Genomic DNA, 24,678 nt, shown 5'->3' with positions numbered 1-24,678 from the left:
GAAATCTAATCGGATTTGGTGTGAATCAAAATGAGTTGGATTATAACGTTTGACGTTTTGACACCGTCCGACGCGACGTTTGATATCGACGTTACAGTAATAACCCCCCCTTCTCTTTTTTATGACGCAACAATCGGTTTCCTTGCTATGCACGTTGTGCGTATCTCTACATACAGTATAATACGGTAAACTTGTTTCGACCATCGTCGTTCGTTCATTCTGTTTTTAACGTACGCGCCGGGTGGTCGTCCGCAGTTGCATATTTTTAACAACACGTGGCGCGCCGAATCTTTAATATAACCTATTCGCCGTAACAACAGCAGCTACAAATTATTCTGGTAAGTTTTTATAATAAGCTTTTATTTAATTTCGTGACATTTAAATTATTATAAATAGCTACCGGCGTTTGTGTATAGTTTAGTTTCTCTGAACCGAAAGAACGTCGACATTGGTTACCATTTGCATATTATGTTAATTTTTTTTTTTCAATGTATTGTTATTTTTGTGTTTGTTATAAAATTAAGCAAATTAATTACTGTTAATGTAGAAATTAGGTCTAGCTAGCATTTTCTAAATCTAGGTCACGTTCGTTATCTTATCATTATTTATTAATTTCACCATAATTTTATCCTCATTAACAAAAATACAATTAAAGCTATATAGTATTTGTTTATTATTTCGTTTTTCTGCTAACTTTATTATTAAACTGTGACCTAATTTTAGGACAAATTACAACAAAACGACGTGTAAATACTTAATATATCTATATACTTTGTTTTTATTTTAAAATAGTATCAATAATCAAATGTTAATTATTTGTACGGTACAAATTAATTGCACGTCCAATAAATAACTATAACACTAGCGGTCGATGACTTCCGTAATCCGTTAAATTAATCACACGTCACTACATACAGTACAGAACAGTACCCACTACCCATTGACCTACTAATTTCTAACATTGTTTCTATACACGAAATAAAACGTACGCTTTTTTTTTTGTTATATATCTTGTACTACTAAACATTATAATTATAAAATATAATATGTAGTAGGGATGTTAACATTTAATAAAAATAAGGGCAACATTTTTCGCGCGTTTTTAATTACATAAATAATTTGCATGTCCGTTCACTTGTGATATTTTATATCGATGTACCGATTTTGAAGTATGAGATATCATATCGTATACGTATCCGTAGGATTTTTTTAAATATATTTTTATCTACTTTTAAATTCTAAAAATAAAATTTAGTTTCTTACTAAGCTGATAAAAATATTTTATTTACTTAAACATTTTACATCAAGGTTAAGTCTTCGCAAAATATTAATACAATACATAACTAATACATATATACTACTTATATATTATGACAGTCAGGTAGTTATAATATTACTTTACAGTAAAAATCAACATTATAAAAATTAAGTACTAATCGGACACCAGAAAATAATAAACCCGACGTGTGTAACAGACACTGTACTAACTGTGCTAACTGTACTTATTTGTCAAACGAGGGGTGGTTTAAAAAAGGGAGAAAGCTCAATGGCGAACATGGCCGGGGGATTTTTTTTCGAACGAAAGACGCTTAAGGTAATGTAGGTCAAGCTTAATACAGTAACGATCTAACACAAAAATTAGTAACTTAAAACTAGTAATTCATTGAAAAAATAAGCATTAACGACTTTCATAAACGTCGCTAGCCGATTGTATAAATCTGTGGAGCAGGTACTAGATTTTTTTTGTTCTAAAGGTAATATGCTTATTTGCTTGGGAGGAAAAACTGACAAGTAATTTTTGATTTGTCTATAAATCCATTATAGGGATTGTATGTATCTTAGTATTTCGAAATAAATAGTTTACATATCTATTTTATAATAGCTCTGGCCCGCGAATCCGTCCGTGCGTAATTAAAAAAAAACTTTATATGTAGTCTATGCGTTCTTTCAGATAATATTTTACATCTGTGTTAAATTTCATTAAGATCCATTGAACCGTTCCGCAGATACCTTCAAATAAACATCAAGTCAAATAAACTTTCGCATTTATAATATGAGTAAGACTTTTCAGGTTCTCTTTCAGGCCATAGACGACCATAAACGTCACCAATAAGTTTAATTATTACCGATGCGTTACTTTGTTTACATTCGGCTTATCATTTTCCTCGTTATATTAATTATGAAATGCATGTTAATATAATTATATTAAACAAAAATAAATAATAACTTTCATATCCCTCGTACAAGTTTAATGTTTAACAATATTCTTATCACTCATCCGTTTTAAAAACATCCGGTAGAGTCAAGAAGTTATGAAAAAAAAGGGATTAAGTCGACACAGTAAACAAATGAACTGATTCCTTGAAATAGCTGTAAATTATTATACTAAATATTTCATGGTTAAATCTTAACGTAATTAAGTATAACTGGAATTGAAATAATTCATCTGGAATGCAACAGTTTGAGACTGGGTGAGTTAGCTACATGAAGAAGAGAATGCAATTTAATTATTTGACAAATTGTACGCCACATAAGGAAACAAGAGTGTCAGAAAGTTGCAAGGAAAAAACAACACCTTGACATTGTCGAGCGCGAAAAATATTTGACGCGTAGACTTTTCTGAATGTATTAACTGACCCTGTCGCAATCTGACGCACTTAAGTAGGTACTTTTAACAACCAATTTCGCGGCTTTCAAGAATTCATGTACGGCGGGAATACTTGTGTGGATGTACGGTTTTCCCCTAATGTTTTACTGACCCGCTTGAGTAATACCCGAAAACCCCGCTTCGCCTCCCCTACCACTGTTAAAAAATTTACTTGATTACTTCGGTAAAAATATTATATCAACAACACGCTATGTATCAGGCGGTAAACTTAATGCATTAGTAGGTATCGATAAAAAACTCTACACGTTTTAAGAGAATTTGAAAGTTATCCAGTATGGTTCACAATTAGTCGTAATGTCTCGCTGCTGCATTTATAAGGTCTTTAGGTCATCAATCAATCAACTGCTATGAGGGACCTTTCTACTACGGTTATTGGCCCTTTGAACGATATGACCTGCTCACTGACACTGTCCACAGCCCATTGTTAACCTTTGTTCTTACACTGATTTGATCTAACAGTAGGATGCCACTGCAGTAATAATAGTATTAATACATATTATACTCTCTGAGGGCCTAGCATGAAAGTTTGCTTGAGAGTATTAGGAATTTCATCGACAACGACAATATTTGTAATAGATTTGTACGGTGTATCGGGCGTTAAGTACAACGACAAATTTCGTACAAATTTTGACATATTTTGTCGATGACGTTATAAAAATGCATATCGTAAATATTCGTGATAGACCCTCTGGTTTGTGATAGACAGTAAAAGCGATGACACAATAATATATGTACAACTAGCTTTTACCCGCGACTCCGTCCGCGCGGAATAAAAAATAGAAAACGGGGTAAAAATTATCCTATGTCCGTTTCCTGGTTCTAAGCTACCTGCCCACCAATTTTCAGTCAAATCAATTCAGCCGTTCTTGAGTTATAAATAGTGTAACTAACACGACTTTCTTTTATATATATAGATTTTAAAGTACATGTCTAATTTTATCTTATTGCACAATATTTTAGAATGAAGCGATAGACGTAACATCCAAATATGTAGATTGTATATATGTAATATGTATATTATATACGACGGGCGCAGACTTCATATTCATTAAGGCCAAGCTGTCTGTTTCTGTAATATCTAAGAAAAGTATTGTGTCTATATGCTTATGTAGATTCAGAGGTTATCTATTTAAATGTATACAGATGTGTGCAAAATAAAATATATGAGAATGTTTTATGTACGACGGTACGCTAGTTGTATAATTTAGAAAGAGCATATAGGATAGCATAGCATATAATAGCATTTTTTAGGTAAAGCAGCGTTTAAACTTTGATAAAGAATAACTAAATAATCTGTTTAGCTTTTTTACAAAATACATATTTTAATATCAAATATCGACATCACTATGATGTTTTTTATCAGCGATGTTTAGTACATATCTTATATTTTTTCTCAAGGTTATCGACGAGAATGACAACGCAGTATTTTCTTAAAAATATTCATCTTGTGCAATCTATAAATAATTATTACTCAATGCTTTTAAAATATTGTTACTTATTTCTCATTACATATTTATATTTGTCTAATTTTAATAAAACTCTTGCGCATCACAAACTTGTACGAAATAACGCTCAGTTGACGCCACTTACTACGTTAAGTCTCCATAGAATGAGAGTCAATCTTACTAATATTATAAATGCGAATGTTTAGATGGATGAATGGATGTTTGTTTGAAGATATCTCCGGAACGGATCAACAGATCTTGATGAAATTTGGCATAGATGTAGAGCATAGTCTGGAAGTAAACATAGGCTACTTAGTGTTTTATTAATTCCACGCTGACAGTTTCGCGGGCGACAGCTACTATTCTTATAAAAGTGTTTTGACAAATCAATAATAATATGGTATTTTAATTTTAACAAAATGATAAAAATACATCAAGGATAATTAAATAAATATCCTTTATAATATTACTCATTGTATTTATGCAACAATTTGAAATTATGTTCAAAATAAAAATCTTCCGTGACACCTTAATCTTAGTAAAAGGTTAAAAGTTAACAATACTTTCGATTATAAAACATTTACGGGCCATAATATATTTTTATCGTAACCGTGCTAATATTTTGATTCGATTTTCATAATATTGATTATAACGAAGCAATTCAATGCCATATACAAAGATAGCCTAAAATAATGCGTTTACTGCAAACCTACCGGATCATTAACCTATTTTATTACATAAGAAATTAGTCATTAAAGTAAACATGAACTGCGTAATTATCATGTACACTTTATCTTGCAATGAGTCTGCACTGTTGTAACATACAATACTGCCTTCTCTCTTATATTCTTAGAAAGAACAGAGATATTGTGATACGTTGGTTACGTTTAGAAGAAAATGTTACCTTAATATAATTAATTCCCATGAGAAGTAATAAAACGTAAATATTTTTTGCCCGACTAACCGAAGGATTTTGCGAAAGGTAAGTGCATACTTATGTCCGTGTCATTGTGTCCTGTAGCCTAAACAATTTGTCTCATTTCGAATAAACTGTCTGAGTTCATACATAGTTGACTTTATCTTACTAATATTATAAATGCGAATGTTTAGATGAACGGATGGATGTTTATTTTTTTAATACACATTTTTAATCTAGGGATTAGAAAAAAAATCCCAAACACTATAGTATAAATAATATAGAACCGCTAATGGGATCTCGCTGAAATTTGTCATATATACCTATATAGAAAATAGTCTGGAAAGACTCATAGACTGCTTATGTTTTCTTTTTAGCCGACTTCAAAAAGAAGGAGGTTATCAATTCGACTGTATTTTTTTTTTTTTTTTTTTTTTTTTATGTGTGTTACCGCGAAACTCCGCCCCTGGTGGTCCGATTTTGATGAAAAATATTTTAATCGAAAGGAAGTGCTTGCAGGTGGGTCCCATTTTTTTGTTTTTTTTTTTTAATAACTAGAAGACTAGTAGATTTTGAATATAGCTTCAAAATTTGTTGCGAACATTAGGGACATTTTTGCTTTCAGCGCTTACGTAGGCTAAACTATAGGACCTACATAAAAATGATGTATGGCGAATTGAAGCTCTTTAAATGTGCTAAATAAAAGTCCGCGATAGCATATATCTATCTTTTATAGTTTTCTCACAATAACCATTTTTTTCTTCAGAAACATCAATTAAATTCATGCCCTATTTCCGACGCTATTATTCGAGTTCAGTATTAACCCTTATGTAAATAAACATGTTCATTATCAAGAGAATTTAATGTAGATTATATTTGCAATTGAAACTATATCATTCTGTCTAATAGTTTAGGAGATATCGTAAGAATAAAATTACGCGGAAACGAAAAATGCTACACGAAAAGCACAATTTTGCTTTCTGGGCTTACGTAGGTCAAACTATATGACTTACATAAAAATGATGTATGGAGTAATTATACATCTTTAAATTTGCTAAATAAACGTCTTCGGTGGCATATATCTATCATCTATGGATGTCTCACAAAAACCATGTTATTGTGAACAAACTTCGATTAAAATGCACACGAAAAACAGCGTCGTAAGCTTACGGCGCTATTATATTATATTCGATATGAATCCTTATCCAAATAAATATGTTTGATGGCTAGAGTATTAAATGCAGATTACGTTAGCCTTTAAACTATGTAATTCTGATCAATAGTTTGGGAGATATTAAATAATTAAAAACTACGCGCATTCGAAAAATGCTAGTGCGGCGCGCGGCTGGACAAAATTAAAGGCACGCTACGATATATAGTTCGGTAATTTTCAATTTGTATACCGATTTTGATAATTATTTCATTGTTTAAAGGATAAGTGGTTATCTGGTGTATTCTAAATTAGTTTTTGAATCGAAGTACACACATATCAAATAGGAAAGTCCTTTTCTTTATTTGTCTTATTTATGTCTTTATATGTATTAAGGAAATTTGTAATTGAACTTCAAATTCACTAAAAATTGTGAAATAAAACAAAAATTTTAAGAAAAAAAAATAGCCGACTTCAAAAAAAAAACAATCGCAAACAAAATGCACTCAAAAGTAACCTAAAAAAACCAATTTCAAACAAAATGCACTCAAAAGAAACATAAAAAAAAATTCAAACAAAATGCACTAAAAAGAAACAAAATAATGTCATGAAAACTCTCTAAACTCTAGTAGTTAGTAGTAGGGGCTCAGTTTTCCGCAACTCCACGACAAGCGCGTATTTTGGGTGTCTCTAAACTCTAAAGAAAGTTCTCTTCTTTCTTGTAACATGTCTATATTGTATAATTATTGTTATTTTGGAGTCGGTTTCGGCCTAAGTAGGGACATAAACGTAAGTATGTCTAATACATCTCAAATATAAAATGTCACCTATTTACTTCAGCCGACACCGACTGCGAAATAACAATAATTATACAATATAGACATGTTACAAGAAAGAAGAGAACTTTCTTTAGAGTTTAGAGACACCCAAAATACGCGCTTGTCGTGGAGTTGCGGAAAACTGAGCCCCTACTACTAACTACTAGAGTTTAGAGAGTTTTCATGACATTATTTTGTTTCTTTTTAGTGCATTTTGTTTGAATTTTTTTTTATGTTTCTTTTGAGTGCATTTTGTTTGAAATTGGTTTTTTTAGGTTATAAATCCCTTAGAACGTAGTCGCGGACGACAGTTGATTATATAAATAACTAATAAGTCTGTTATTAGACGTCTTTGATATTGACTAGACGTGATATTGTCATCGTGTTTTGTGTATAATTTATTTCACACTAATCAATAATTAGATTAAGGAAGTAAGTTGTTAAAAAATTAACAACATAATTTTAATCGACGGATCTTTGGAGAGTTATTAAGATTTTACTGAATTAAGTTGAATCTGTTATAAAACTTTTTCAACCATTATACTGTTATTAAAATTATTTAAAAAATTAAAAAAGTCTGCTAAGCACTGACTACCATTGATGAATAGGAGAGTCAGTTCGAGAAGAACCAAAAAGATGTGGGTAAACTTTGAAGAACCACCTCTGAATTATCACATATTATCTTGTTTGAAAGATAAATTCTATAATAATTAAAAACACTTTTTTTCGGTCTATTCTACTCGACCTTAGTGTTTAGGTACTTACTTACTACTTTACGTACTTTTTTACGTACTTACTTGTAGACTGTAATTTAAGAGTATTTACTCGAGTGGAATTATCGAATCATAGCTTTGAAGTACTCCTAAGTTTCAGTTCTCAACAGTTAATGAAATACCATAATCTTCATTCCAAGCATAGAGATTAATTAATTAATAAGTCTGTATCACAATATAGTAAAAGAAAGTGACTTTGGTGAGATCAATTGTGATGAAATCTTGCATATTATGATCCTACTTTATATGGCATAATCTCAACATTTCATGCACTTGAAATTCTAAATCATCGAACTTGAGGCCTTTTAACAATAAAAACAAATAGTCGTCGTGTAAAACTATACCAATCTTTTGATTTAATTTAATGAGATAATAATTTATGTAGTAAAACTAAGAAGCTTTTTGAAGGTTGCCTCAACCATTCAGAATACACAACTCAATTTTACTAATATTATAAATGCGAATGTGTAGATGGATGGATCGATGGATGGATGGATCTTTGTTTGAAGGTATCTCCGGAACGGCCCAAGGGATCTTGATGAAATTAAGGATAGTCTGGAAGAACACATAGGCTACTAATTATTATTATTTTTTTCTCTTTGCGGACGGAGTCACGGGCGACAGCTTGTGTTTCATAAATAGTTGCACATATTAAATTTAATTAATTTGTTTGCTACATTGCAATCAGTACCTTATAATAAGATATTTTTGTGTGCGATAAGATAGAGGTGATGTAATTTATTTACATAAGCCATATTTACGATAGTAAATAAATATTTAAAGTGCTCTGTATCAATTACGTCATCAGAAATAGTGTAATAAAATTTATTTATTAAATACTAGCTGTCGCCCTTGACTCCGTCCGCACGGAATTAAAAAAACGTAACAATTAACCCTTTGTGTTTTTACAGACTATGTTCTACATCTGTGCCAAATTTCATCAAGATCCGTCGAACCGTTCCGGAGGTCCGGCCTTCAAACGTCCATCCATCCATCTAAACATTCGCATTTATAACATTAGTATGATATACATTATGTTCTAATGCATACTACCATTTTATGTTAATGTTTTCTTGGCTCTTTAACTAGGATACCTGTATTTAAGAAGCCAAACATAGCTTGAATAACAAATATCATTAATAAAAGTGCATAGTTCATTTTTACTTAAAGATCTGATAAATTGTAAATATAAAACTGTGGCCTTTTCACTGATGATGCCTTTGTAAAAAAAAGTTACTCCTCTCATACTTACACTTCAATAAACTGACAGTACAATACGGTTATGTACAAGTGGAAACTTGCGCTAAATAAAACATTATTCAGAGACATTGAAAATACATTTAAATATGTAGTTATTAAAATTTATATAAATTTGTCGCCATATTATTGTGGCATTGATATAACGTTTTAGATATTTGAATACTAGCTGATTTGATCTGAATAATAAATAATAGATATATTGAGATATATCTCTATATTTTATACATATATGTATGTATTTTTTTAACAAAGAATTAAATTTGGATCGAATAGAGTAGATCATACTGTTACCATGAGACTTCGTTAAGTTTTTTTTTGCCCAAGCTGTGAGAGCTATACCGTACTATAGATGACTTTACTAAACAAAATATTGAGAGAATAGAAATAAAGCGCTAATTTTTTATTAGTCGTGCCCTTAAATTTTTTAAAGCATAAATGGTTCTTATGTAATCTTTTGATTTATATATATTTTAAATGTATTTTCCTATACAATTATTAAAGTGAAGTAAAGAACAAAACGCGACAATGACGTATTCCGATTCATAAGAATAGATTTTGTTTGTTTTCCTCATTAAAAATAACTAACAAGTTACATTTAAACGTACACTCATTTTTACACCTTTTTATATTACTTCATACTAACCTCGGACTATACCCATAGAAGAACCCTTGTTCTTAAGAGAGTGTTACTTTTTAAATAGGATCAATTGAAGTGATAAATTTATGTCAATTTTTTTTTATAATTGACATTTCGAATCGTCAACGACCGAGCTCTTACCGATCGGCTTGATACTCTGGCCTTGCGGAGGGACGTCAGTTCCCTCTGCATCTTTTATCGTTTGTACCACAGGGAGTGTTCCGAAGAACTGTTTGGAACGATTCCTGCCGCCGAGTTTCGTCATCGGACGACCCGACAGACCGCCAGGTACCATCCATACCATCTGGATGGCTGGCATTCCACAACAGTGCGGTTCTCGCGAAATTTCTTGCCGCGCACGGCCGCGTTGTGGAATGGTCTGTCCTCGGCGGTATTTCCAAACCACTACGACTTAGGGTCCTTCAAGAAGCGAGCGTATCACCATCTCAAATGCCGGCAACGCATTTGCGATTCCTCTGGTATTGCAGATGTCCATGGGCGTCGATGAACACCTTGGTGTTCCCGCTGCTCGTTTGCCCCCATCTCTTATTAAAAAAAAAAAGTTATTATTAAATATATACCTTATGATAATTTCATTCAATCATCATCTAATTACAGCTTATTTTAATGACATCATATAATAAATCATACAATCATTTCGATAAATACGATGTCTCGTTTTGCACGACATCGAATGCACGTGATCATTCACTTAGAGCACGGTCGCGAAGTGAACCCAACACTGTTACTGTCCATAAAGCACGCAAACATAATTAGTGATTTCTCGCTTCGATAACGCCTGTGTAGACTTTGTTGGCGCCCTCGAGTTGTAATGACGATCACTAGTGACGTACATTTTACGATTAGCTAAAATATCTATAAAAATTTTATTAACCGAAAACATCGTTACCGTCACTGATTACGCGTACACAGTATATTCTAAGCATTACTATTTTAGTCTGATGAGAATGATAAATGCGCTGCCTTCAATAGACAGAAAAGAGAAATAACAGAAAAAAACAGTACTTTTCCTATCTATCTAATTCCTTATCTAACCCAATTCCCCTTTCATTCTTTTTGTTGATTCTTTGGATCATATTCAATAGGCTAACGCACTTTACTACCCAGTCTTTCACCTAGCACAAGTATATATTTTAAATATAGCATTCCACGAAATTCCCACATTGACATATCGCTCTAATAACCACAAACCACAGTGTAGTTGTAACCAAAATACAGACACAGATATGTTTACGTTTGGACTATGTGCAATTGTTCTAATTCATTGCTGCTATCGAGTGACCATCCAGTGGTCGGCATTTAATAAGCTACTGTGTAGAAAATCTTCATAAAGAAATGTATTAATTAATAGTTAATTCAATGTTTTTAATTAATTTGAGTGCAAAAAGAACGTTAACGAACTTCCCTAGAAATAAAATAAAGATTTTAGTTTAATGTAACATTTTAGGTTAATAATACCAATAATATAATAATAATAGTTTTTGGTCTGCATTTTTAGTACATAATTCAATTTTTGTTCAAAAATCATCGTAAACGTAGAAAGCTATATAAAAATCAGAGGTTTTGTTATAATTTAACAAAGACTTCTAGAAACTGAAGACTATTTGAACACATGGGCATTTATAGCTGTTATCGTTTTTCCAGAAACTTGTTCGTTATTTACACAATGCAATCGGTTATTTGTCAGTACATACTTCATAATTATCGCTACCAACACAAATTAAGATAGTAAGGATAATCAAGAGTACTGCTCTGTTTGTTTTAAACAACCAAACAAAAGATATTTCACTCTATATTATTCTCGACAAGTGGTACAAAGAATGCACTTACTAGATTATTTATTTTCTTAATTTCTAGACTGTTCAGTTTTAATTGAATACCGTTGCCAATATCTATTGGTATAGTGTGAAGGTTAATATTTTTAACGTGTTTATGTATTAAAAGATTCAGTATTTAAGGAGGCTCGTAGTCAGGAAAGCGCGCGAACGAGTGCACCGTTGTAGGTCCCAATAATACCTAATGTTATATTGATCTCAGCCTCTTGTGCGACTATATCAGCCGACATAAAGTTTGGAACGCTATGTTTGCTTCTTCAGAGTTGTCATAAAATTTAAAATAAACTTATAGAATATCGATAGCAGCGCCATTTTTCGTCCAATTATAATTCTTATTAAACCTAAAGTATCCCGTGAAAATATTTTATCAAAATCGATCTAAGTGCTTTGAGTAGAATTGAGAAATGAAATTTCATCTTTATTCTTATGGAATTAGAACTTCTTCAAAACTACTACTACTACTCCACTGGCGCAGCGACCCAAAGTGGGTCTTGGCCTCCAACACAAGAGATCGCCAGAGTTGTCTGTCTTGTGCCTTCTCCTGCCAGTCCATCGCTTTTAGCTCCAGCAGGTCTAGCTCTACGGCGTCTCGCCAGCGGTATCTAGGCCGGCCGATAGGTCGGCGGCCTTGGCTTTGGCATTCCGGTCTTCCCCCATCCTCATAAGGTGGCCAAGCCATCGGAGTCTGTGAGCTTTGTCTTCTATGATATTCGGCTCGCCCACCAGCGTCTCGATTTCTGCATTTTAGCGGGTTCTGCAGCTGCCGTCTTCTCTATGCTTTGGGCCCAAGATCTTGCGCATTAGTTTTCTTTCCGCCACCAGAAGCGTATCAAAAGGAATAAGTATTTAATTTCCAATGAAATTATTACATTACAATTTTTTTTACTTATGTAAAGTCTTAGAGAATACTGTTGTTGAAGAGTACATTACAGGGCAGAGAACATTCCACTATCAGGCATCGTGTGCGCACTAGAATAACAAAACATTACGGTTCAATTGAATCGATGCAAAATCGCCATCGTGCTTAGCCGTGGGCCGTGTCCAATGAATATACTCGTACAACAGACATCTCATAGCTTATTTGTACATGTTAAACATAAGTCAAGGAATATTATTATTGATAGTTATTACATTGTAACAGTATTATGCAAAAGATAAATTTATGTTTCAAGAACACGACCGTATTTAAATAATTTGCAATAGAATTTCGTAACTAAAACAAAATGTTGTTGCTACTTTTTGGTTTTACGTCATTTGAATAAGATAAATACATACAGTGTAAACTCTTTATAACGAAACTCAAGGGACTGAGCATTTTTGTCATTATAGAGAGTTATCGTTATATGGAGTGAACAGAAAAACAACCAAATTAACAAGGTAACATAACATAAACCATAATACCGATAATAAATATTTACTGTCTACAAATATGAACACATTTCTTCGTAATAGAGAATGGCGTATCGCTATAAAGAGTGTTTCAATATGTGGGTTTTAACGCAAACCAACCAAGTTGGGCTCACTTTAACGTAAGAGGGAGTTTATTGTTATAAAGGATAACGTTATAAAGAGTTTACACTGCAATTCTGCAATTCTTATGTATACAAACTGTACATAGTCTGAGTCGGAAATTGTCAATATAGTCAGCTTTGAATAAACAGGTAAATTTGCACGCATGCTAGTTTGAAGGACATAGTTATGTTCATATATCTACTACTTAACGACGTATAAGTCTTTATTGCAAGCCGAGCCCCCGAGAAGTGCAACTTAAATAATAATACCAGTTAAACACGTTTCAAGTTTACATACGGACGAGCGAATAACAAAACTATAAACGCAAAAAAAGCCTCTTGGCGAACCTTTCTTTTATTTTAGGCGAGGTTTGGATTCAGATTCCATTAAAGTCCTTCCTAATTCTGGGTTAATAATTTACTAATCAGAATAACAGAAATAGATAAGGCTAATTTTCATATTAAAAACATACGGATGAATTGCTAACCTTCTCCTTTTTGAAGTCGTAAGTCGTGTGTAACTTAAGATAAAATTAATAAGGTTGAAATTTGTGGGATTAAGGATCTCAATACACACAAAGCTTTGTATACAATATGATAATGTAACTGTAATGTATATTACAAAATTATACAGAACATACGTATTTTGCAAAAATTTGCTGTTCGACAGGAAGAAACAGATATTTAGCCATCAGAGTAACAGATGTGAAGAGTCATTGAGTGGTCGGCCGGATACATCTAATCATCAGCTTGTGTGATATACTGAGAGAGTTGTTTGCAATTTACGTCTCTGTGACATTTACTTTTAAACTAGATAAAACTTTAATGGATTCCTTAAAGATTTATTGTGAATTTTAATATCAATGATTCTTGTATTGACGCATAGTTACTATCGTTTTTTTTTAAGAACAAGTGTAACAAAAAACGTGACAAGAGCAACACTCTCGTCTCTCACTCTCTGAACAAAACTGAAATAATGATATGTTTTTGCATATGTATGTACTTGTTTTCGTAATGGAAACTGGGGGTTATAACATTTGACGTTGCTGTCGACGTATTTTAACGGTAGATTAAACAACGATGTATTTAATCACGTTTGAACCGTGACTCCGCGTAACTCAACATTATGTCGATAAGAAAGCATGGACCGGACAATTAGTTAAGGTTAAGAACGTGTTATTAATCAAAAGTATAGCTATAAATATTATTGAAATAAAGGCAAACAGTAATAACATTTCCAACAGTAAATTATTTTTGTATCAAAGAAAAGACACGTTTCTTCTGATGAGTGTAGTGTTGATGCAACATTCTAATCCTCACTTCAAACGTTTTTCTAACGTTGAAATGGGTTAAGCAGGGACGTAATGTCTGGGGAAAAATCGATATTAAAATGAATATTTTCAGGTTACAGGTCAATATCAAACACATCAACAAAAGAATAATTATTATATTATATCCTATACATAAAATTCTCGTGTCACAATGTTTGTTATCATACTCCTACGAAACGGATTGACATATTTTTATGAAATTTTATAAGCATATTCAGTAGCTTCTGACTATAAACTTAATAGGGATACGAAATATTATTTCGTATCCCTATTAAGTTTTTTTTAACTGCGCGTGGAAAGAGTCGCTAGCGTTAGCGACAACTAGTATATTATAATATTTTTAAACTCATAAAACAATTGTATTTTTTCAAATTTTGTAAAATTGTCAGCCATGGCCAACTTAATAACATCTATTTGTAAAACCAACTTGACTAATGTGAATGTCTTAATATTTCATAAAAAAGCATATTATTACTGTACAAATTAATAACAACTTACTAATTCCACTTAATACCGCAAAAATAAATTCACTGGTAAGTACTGTACTTAAAACTTATAAATTGAATTGTATAGATAAAATATTAGATAAGATAATAGATAAGCTATTGCAGTCATGACCTTGAACCAGAACATCGAGTTGTAAAAGTGGATTGTAGATAACATTTTTCACAATCCCGGGCACACACGATTCAAAGCATGTTAGTAATAATACTGAATTCAAACTTCATTTTAGGCAATATAAACTGACAGTAAATCGTAATTATTCATGCGAAAAGAGACTTTGACTTTGTATTAAAATCATTTAATATTTGTATGTTTGTTTCCATAGGTTTGCACTGTTGAAACATGTTATCAAAATATATTGCTATCTTTCTTTTTCTCGTTGAAAAACAAATTCTAAAGTTTTCGTTTACATTTATTTATTTTTATATCTCTTTAGCATTAATTATATTAATATTAATATTAATTATTAGATAGATTTATTAGCTTTAATTTGTTAATTTAAAAACTGTTATCTACTACATTTATAAATATGACAAAAACTCAGTGTAAAATTACATTGTAAAATGTTTTCAATGTCACACAATACTTAGGTATATAAACAGCTTTTATTTGCTGTCATCAAGTTCCGGATTCTACTGCGTATTTCGAGACGTCATGGTCATTTTTGTTTATTAATGCTCATTACATTTCATTGTTGTACTTTTTACAAACGACGTATATGATGCAACAAGGGTACCGTTTACTTGATTTTACCTCCTTTTATTTGAATGAGATCGTAGTGTGCTCTACTTTTAAATAGCTCAAATTTGCTCTTACTTATGTCCAAACCCAATACTCGATCTCGACCTTTTTTCTACTTTTTAGTTAAGTATTTTTTATTACTATTTGTTTAAATTTAACCGATACTACATATGCACCGATATACTTATTAGGATTGCAATAGGAATCAAAAGACAGACTCATCATTTAAAACGCGATCGATCCATTTTCGTCCCACAAAGTTATAAAATATTGGAATCAATCTTAAAGATCGATTTTGGGCTCGGTCGTGACAAAGAAAGTCACTGGATACTGTATGCATGGAAGGTATAGGCAGAAGTAGCGTATGGGTAGGGCCAGGTGGGACGACCGCCCACGACGCCGAGTATAAGAGGGCGCCGCAAGCGCCAAAGTCGGATATAAAGGGGTGCCTCCGTTACCCTATCATTGGAATATCTACCCCAACACCAAAAAAGAGGGAAATAATCTCGCCCAGGGCGCTGGAAATGCTAAAACCGTCCCTTGGTTATAGGAAAGTCCTGTGTCCAGTATTGTATTTTTTCAATTATATAATCTATTTGTTATGTACCATAAAATTGTTTAATTCTAGCTTTAATAATAGAAAATCGAATAGGTATTACATAAGTAAAGTGAATTCAATGTTATTGGGTCAAACAAGGCTCCAAACCGGTATACGAGTCCATTCTTACATCGTCTAATTACAAATTATATAATAAGTAAGCCACTCGTTATTATTCTATTAAATATTCTATTAGATATTTAAATAAATTTGCATTTGTAATGAATTCTAACATTAATTTATAAATCTAAAACTATATACTGACTACCTTCGTGAAATATCTTTCATCATCATCATCAACAACCTTTATCTGCCCACTGCTGGGCATAGTCAATATCTTTACTTCTGTATAAATATTTCAAACGAATACTTAATATCCTTTAATTTATACCACAAAAAATGCAATCAATCACGTATTATTTTTCTTTTCAGGTAGTTCGAGAGACAAGTAAACTTTAATCAAAATGGTTAACGTAAGTATTATAATTATACTTTATCTTACTGATTAAATAATAAAAAACGACGTTGTATTTGTTTTGAACTAATTGATATTCATTTTTATAAACACACTCTGTCCTTAAATTTTTGACAGTATTTATATGTACAAAATATCCTGTTCATATAGCTAGTTGACTTAGTCAGATTTAAAACCCATGGCCTTTGACGTATTGGCGCTATTTTTAGACAAGCTGGAATATGTTTTATCTTTATTTTACAGTGTATTTTTAACTTCAAAATACAAAACAAACATAACATAAAGTGCGTTAGGCAAGTTCTTAACATGTTTTTATTTTGTATCAAAAACAATCTTCTTATATAAATTTTGGTTTAGGTTTATTATTTTAGAATATGATTATTGCTATCTTTCAGTACAAATAAACATTAATAATATTCCTTTTTCAACAGGAATCAAATGGGAGCGCTTCTCCGCAGCAGGAGCTTGAGACATTCCTGTCTCCAGAAGAAAGGAATAAAGAGAAAATCGTCAAAAAGTAAGCTATTCAGTTCTCGCTACGAACACGTTTTGCACTATTTAAATGAAAATTATTTAAGTAGAAAGAAATATTTTTTTTTATTTAATGTTATAAAAATAAGCCCCCAACCGTCCAACTGCTTGGATAAAATGTCCAAACCTGGACATTTGTAAACAAGTATAGTGCAGTTATATTTATTATTCTTGACTATTTAACGTATCGTATATCTATGATTTAGTGTTTTACATAACGCGTGATTTTCTTTCTCGGTTGTCCTATATTTAATTTTATCAAAGTGTGCCAAGGTAACGCCGGGTTTCGCTAGGTAGTGTACACAGTAATTATAAAGCGAACTTTGAAAGGTTTCCTCGATGTTTTGATACAACCTGTTCAATACATATGTTACCTTGGTATTTTTTTTATCACATTGCTCTTCACTATTTTGTACATAATTTGTGCGCATAATAAATACTTAGCTAACGAGCAAACCTGTCTGTATTTCTGATCTTTTTTACCGAGAATAGATAATGTAAATATTTATTATTTAATTAAAAAGTTATTTGATGTCTGCAGATATGAAATGACCAAAGATGCAGAGGCGGCGGATTTCGATCCGTTTGCTGAACGAAAACTGGACAATCCGACTTCGTAAGTATTGATATTGTAATATATAAATATTAAGCTAAAACTCCCGACAACCCCGTTTTGAAAGCTAACTGTTGTCGCGTAGAAACACGATTCAACAACGACCTGTTTAATTGTCAAGTATTGTTTGATGAAGGTTGAAATAGAATTGACATAATAGATTGTATATAGTACCAACCCGCACTTGGCCAGCGTGGTTGACTATGGCCTAATCACCCCTTACTTGGGGTAGGCTCCGAGCTCCACAGTGAGGACGTATAGTGAGCTGATGATGAATGAATAGTATATAGTAGTGTGTTATTTTTGTTCGTGTTAAAATTATTGGTTTCATATATCTCCTAGGTACAGATACTGCGCACATATCTAACATACATAATTCATCATAAGTTACAACACTGTACATACGGATGTATTAATTTAATGTAACTGCGTTCACAATACAACATCTATATGTATGTATACATGTAGTTACGTGACATTACTGACAGTTGCCAGTTTCTACTGAAGATACTTGTATTAATACATATCGCAGTCTCTGTTTTCTCAAAGATGTAAGGGGTGGCGATATTTACAAATTCAAGTGTTAGTCTAGTGGATTTCTGGGGTAATTATATTTTATCTAATACTAGCTTTTACCCGCGACTTCGTCTGCGCGAAATAAAAAAAATGCACACAAGATAAAAAATTTCCTATGTCTGTTTCCTAGTTCTAAGCTACCTACCCATCAATTTTCAGTCAAATCAGTTCGACCGATCTTGAGTTATAAATAGTGTAACTAACACGACTTTCTTTTATATATATATAGAGATGATATAAAGAGAAAAGAATTAATTGTTTGTTTGTATTGAATAGGCACCGAAACCCCTGAACCGATTTGAAGATTCTATCTCTGTTGGAAAGCTATACTATCCCGTGATGACATAGGCTATACGTTTTACTGGATTATTTTAAATCCGCGCGGACGAATTGGCGGGCAACTGCTAGTTATATATAAAAGCGCAAGTCAATATATCTATTATAATATTTTAACAAGATTACGGTTAGCATTGAAAATGTTTGATGTTATTTGAGTCACTTAACGTAAATATTTAGTTCAATGTCACTTTAGATATTTCAGATGCATTCATTCAAGAAACTATGCATTGCAGTGTGTTAAAATACTTTAATCTAGTGTTACAACGCGAATTGCGAATATTTGGTTTATATATTTCTATACTCTTTGGTACGCCGTATCTATAGTTGTGAATTAATTTAATTTTCATTAAAATTTGCTTGCTAATTAAAAAAAAAACACTAGGATCAATTGTGTTATTTGCCAGTTTCTATTTCCGAATCATCTGTATAAAAACATATCGTTATCTCTTTCTTTCAAAGAGAACCAGAGGGATGAGTACACGTTTTCGAACAGATATTTCGGTAGTGGAAACTCTTTATAAATTAAACCTCTGTAATGATTAGAAAGCATTAGAAGCTATATAGTGTTGATAATTTCCAGAAACATGGATACATTAACCCATCTCCTGAAGGCATCGCTGGGTACTGGCATACTCGCGATGCCAAAGGCATTCAAAAGTTCCGGTCTTATCAATGGCATCTTTCTCACCATTCTCGTGGCGGTCATCTGCACCCACTGCGCTTACGTACTTGTAAGTCATTTACATCATATCCTTGCTAACTGAGTAGTTAAGTTTGCAAATAATGCTCGTAAGTAATCGACTAACTGAAAAAGGATCGATTTTTATATATAAACTTTTTGCCATCTATTAGAGAGATTATTCTCACTTAATAGCTGTGCGAATTCGGTCGCGCGCGGCTTTCATTTTCTATAGGACGTCGCGGTTTTGCTTGTTAAAACATATACGCGACGCCGTATAGAGACGGTCGTGCGCGACCAGTCGCTAAGTGTAAATTAAATCTTTTGTGTAAAACTCATATTTATTATTTCTTAATATAAATAAAATGCTTGAAATCTTAGCGCAAATATCTAAATTTAATATTACTGAGTGTTGGCGAAAGTATTTTTAAACATCTACAAATTAAATGAAGCGAATGTCAGCAATTTATTTTTGCTAAGCTATGTGTATTATTTGTACAGCTGGCGTTTAAATCTAGTCGGACCTCTGATTTTAAGGAATAGGGATAAACATTTTAACTTTTTAATCACATATTATATAATAATGCCATCGAATTATTGATTACCTCTATTAGTATATAGTTTCGCTTTGGATTCGCTTCGCTTTGCGGCTGTGTGACACCGGTCTAATTATAAAAATAATAATTAAAACACTACATATATATGTGCTTGTTCACAGATAAAATGCGCACACGTTCTATATAAAAAAACGAGAAGAACCACTATGAGTTATCCTGAAGTGGCAGAATCAGCGATGCAAAACGGTCCGCAGTGGGGGAAACGATACGCATATGGTTTTAGGTAAGAACTATTTACAGTAAAAATATTTTTTTTACAAATAAAGAGCTAACATTCACGGACAGCGTATTATAGTTGACTTCGACAACTTAAACGGTCAGCAGCAGTTCACCATGCGACGTAGTTCACAGTAGCAGCATCAAGTGTACGGCAGCTACATCATTTAAACCCATAATATATATTTTAATTTGTAATTTAAATTATTAATATATTTCCTCAACGTCTGAATAATTACCTCATATTCTATTTTTAGATGAGACAAACATTATTAAAATTTTCCGAATCTTTTACATTTAAAATATAATTTGTTATCTATAAACTAGGTTCGAGAAAAGTGGAGGCTTTTATTATCGGAGACCAAGGCACGCTTCATGTCGCTGTGGCACTCTAGTTAGATGATTCTTTATAATACGATTTACTTATAATCTATGTTTATGAATATCATTTTGTTTTCTTCAGAATATTCATACTGGTCAGTCTGTTCATGACCTACTTTGGTACGTGCTCGGTCTACACCGTGATCATTGCCACGAACATATTAAAGGTAAATTATAATTATACATTAATTATCACTTATTAAAGTTTTCCTTTCATTTCTCTTCAGTAATAAATATATTACATACATAAAAATCTAGTAATAAATATAGCCTATGTCGCCCCTGGATAGTGTAGCTTCCCAACAGTGGAAGAATTTTTCAAATCGGGCCAGTAATTTCTGAGCCTATTCTACGCAATCAAATCTTGTCTCTTTATAATATTGATTTAGACTAGCTTAGCTCAGCGCTGAATAGAAAGTAGCCTATATATTCAGTGCTTTGATTTCTATACCGTTGGATATTCTGATGAATAGTTCACTTCCTTAAAACATTTTTAAATACTCAATCTAAATGCTTTGGTTCCTTAATACATTCTATTTTAAAGAAACCTATCACCGATCATGATCTAAATAAAGTAAGTGACGACCTTTCTACGCATTCAACAGGTCACATCATAAGTGTCCCCTAGGGAGTTTCAAAAAAAAAATTGCCTCGGAACTACGCTCAAAAGTTTCGTTTTAATGCCAAAATAGGCCTCTGAAAATATGAGCCCTTAATATTAATATTTAGGTTGTCCGCATCGGACTTTTCAATTTTTCATAAGAATAACACAGGAAAAAAAATTATTTTTTTATTTTCATAACTAATGAACGATATATCGTATTGCAATTCCCATTCATTATTTTTGTAGAGAATTTAACGCTCTACAAAAAAGGTCTGAAGTCAATTTTTGATAAATCAACTCAGTCAAAAGTTATTCAAGATCAAAGTTTAACTTACCCTCAATTCATCTGTTTTTTTAATAGTACTCTCAAATTTATAAGTTTACGGGTTACAAAACAAACGAAAAGTTTATATCTAAGTTCTCAGAGTTAAAAAAAATTACAACTATTATCTTTCGTTCTCGAATATTGCTGTAATTTTATTGAAAAAAATATTTTTATATAATTCGCGTTTGAAAAAAGCTGAAAGTTTATGTATGTTTTGAAAAGTTATCAGTGTTTTTAAGTTTTTATTGCTTATAACAATTTAGAAATATATTACTTTTAATAAATTTGATTTTTTTTATCTAAAAATAATTTTTATACATTTGCATTAGATTGATCTTGCTGTAGAGTTGTCTTATTATAATTAGTTACTAGTTTATTAGACTGAGTTAATTAGGAGATAGAGTGAAACCTACCTTTAGATCTTTTTTTAGGTTTTTACTTTGACTATTACAAATTAATAATTAAGTATTGTTTAACGTAATAAAATAAATAAATTAGCAAATTATTATTCTATAAAAATCTACCTTACCTTTAGTGATTGCTCCGTACAATTTGTCCTATATTAATTAATTCTTTATCGTAGGTGGCGAACCACTATCTAAGTGCTGATGTCGACCTAAGGATGATAATCTTAATACTTCTGCTGCCGCTCATCTGTATGGCTTGGATTAGGAACTTGAAATATTTAGCGCCCGTTTCTATGATCGCTAATCTTTTCATGGGCGTTGGACTTGGTATTACATTCTACTATTTAGTGGGCACTGGAGGTCTCGAATTTGATAAAGTGTCCTACATCAAACCACCAGTAGAATGGCCTGAATTCTTCTCGCTGACAATTTTCGCGATGGAAGCGATTGGAGTTGTGATGCCACTGGAAAACGCTATGAAGACGCCCAAGTCTATGCTCGGATTCTGCGGTGTGCTGAACAAAGGCATGTCTGGAGTTACTCTTGTATACATTCTCCTTGGCTTCCTCGGCTACCTACGTTACGGCGATGATGTCAAGGACTCAATAAATCTTAATCTGGACCAAGAAAATGTGTAAGTATAAAATAATCAATATTTTAATTTTATTTATAAATCCACAAACGAAATATTTTATGTAGAATATTACTTGAAAGAATATATGTAAACATAACAGACTACTTACAATAACAGCGTAGGTAGAGCTTACAGTCTTAATAACTTGACCATGACACAGTAAGTCGTTCACTTCAACTACTTATAGTTGTTAATACTTTTACAGACTTGACTTTTACTGACATTGTTACTTCCTACTTACTAATTGTTGATACGAATATTTTACTGTATGATTAACATCCGTTATTTTGTAATATAATGAATAAAATAAAATGTAGATAACATTCCTCGATTGATATTATAACACTAAAAGCTCTACTAGATATGCTTATAATCTATTACTTTCTTTGAAGAATACGTTTTTATATTTCCAGGCCGGCTCAAATCGTCCAAATCGCTATCGCCATTGCCGTCTACTGCACATTCGGTCTTCAGTTCTTCGTGTGCATTGAGATCATGTGGAACTGCATAAAGGACAAGTTCACCAAGCACCCGGTCATGGCTGACTACGCTATGCGCACCGTCATGGTGACAGTTTGCGTTCTGCTCGCGGCCGCTGTACCCACCATAGCACCTTTCATGGGAGTCATCGGCGCATTCTGCTTTTCATTACTAGGTCTAATTGCACCTGCATTTATTGAAGTTATCACTTTCTGGAATATCGGTTACGGCCGCTTCCACTATTTGGCATGGAAAAACGTTCTAGTATTCATCTTTGGCCTCTTCGCACTTATCTTCGGTACCAAAGACGCAGTCATTAGCATAATAAATGAGTACAAGTAATAATACTACACATCAGCCTAGTGATCATAGGTCTGATATACAAAAGTATATATGTGTGATAGTTAGTTAGATCGTAAGATTTAGTTTTTAGTTGAATTTATTTTTAATCTTTTTAAAGCATTTTATAAGACCTATTTTTACTACACCGCGGCCCGATTTTGGACACCGCTTTTGTGTGGTGCTAGAAATGTTAATCAATTGAACGTTTTAAGGTTTTGTATGAGAGAGTTTTTACTCGGACCTTATTATTTCGTTTGCATTCCCAATTATTGTACAATGTGTGTGAAAATGTTGTAGTAAAATTTAATTTTTATCAACCCTATTGTTACTAAGCACGACCAATACAATATAATTTAAAAACAATTTTCTAAAATGTTGTTATGTTCAGGTTCAATTATCATATTATATTCATACGAATGGTTAAATGATATTTGTGTTGTTAATATAATGTCAAAACAGTTGAAGCATTATTCAAATCTTCATTATTTATTGGTAAAGTTTTAACCACTTTTTCACATTTTTACCGAAAATCGTTAAATTTTATCTGAAATAATTTATGTTTTATTATATCCCTTTAAATAGTGAAGGCGGCGTTCATGTTTATTTTAAAATTGATATCATTAAATTATTTAACATATTTAACGAGAATTTAGTTTCAAAAATATAATAGAATAAGTAATATTTATGACAGAACAAAGTATATAAAAATTCTGTAGGATAAACAATTGCAACGATAGCCTATTATATTTATACATTAAGTCCCTTCGTACACAAGGCAAAGGAAATATTCGGAACTAATATTGTATCCTTGCGTCCACCATAACCATAACGTTGAATCGTCGACGCATTTAATCAGTCAAGTACAGTGACTACATGTCAACTGTATAGATTTGTTCCGCCATCTTGAAAATTGTAACAAATTTTTTCACTCCCATCTTATCAAACAGATTGTGTGCAGATACCTGTGTAAAAATCTTTAAGATATTGTATTGCGTAAGTCGCTTAGCAATTAAAATCGCACAGTTTTGAGATTTACCTCGCCCTGTGTACGAAGGGTCTTAAAAATAAGAACAAATTGATATCCATCTACCGCGAAAAAGATACCAATTTTTCTGATTTTATGTACGAATCTTATATAAAGTCGCATTTAATTTATTGCGGTTCAACTGAAATGAAATATGTATGTACACATATTGTCGTCTCTAACATTCTGTTTAAAAAAGAGAACGATATGTGTAAATACAAGTACTA

The 24,678-nt window shown here is 32.2% G+C and overlaps 1 protein-coding gene across 1 annotated transcript; it reads left to right on the top strand.

Moving 5' to 3' along the window:
• The first annotated feature begins 117 nt into the window (after window positions 1–117).
• On the top strand, window positions 118–23,763 carry LOC106720060 (proton-coupled amino acid transporter-like protein pathetic). Its single transcript, XM_014514625.2, has 9 exons — window positions 118–338; window positions 16,641–16,681; window positions 17,115–17,200; window positions 17,756–17,830; window positions 19,323–19,473; window positions 20,140–20,261; window positions 20,718–20,802; window positions 22,148–22,605; window positions 23,019–23,763. Exons 2-9 carry the CDS (start codon window positions 16,673–16,675, stop codon window positions 23,425–23,427), a joined length of 1,395 nt encoding a protein of 464 aa, XP_014370111.1. The 5' UTR covers window positions 118–338; window positions 16,641–16,672; the 3' UTR covers window positions 23,428–23,763.
• Window positions 23,764–24,678: the final 915 nt, after the last annotated feature.

Source organism: Papilio machaon, chromosome Z (assembly GCF_912999745.1).
Source record: "Papilio machaon chromosome Z, ilPapMach1.1, whole genome shotgun sequence".
In the NCBI taxonomy this organism is placed as follows: Eukaryota; Metazoa; Arthropoda; class Insecta; order Lepidoptera; family Papilionidae; genus Papilio; species Papilio machaon.
This window is presented reverse-complemented; position numbering and strand designations above follow the sequence as displayed.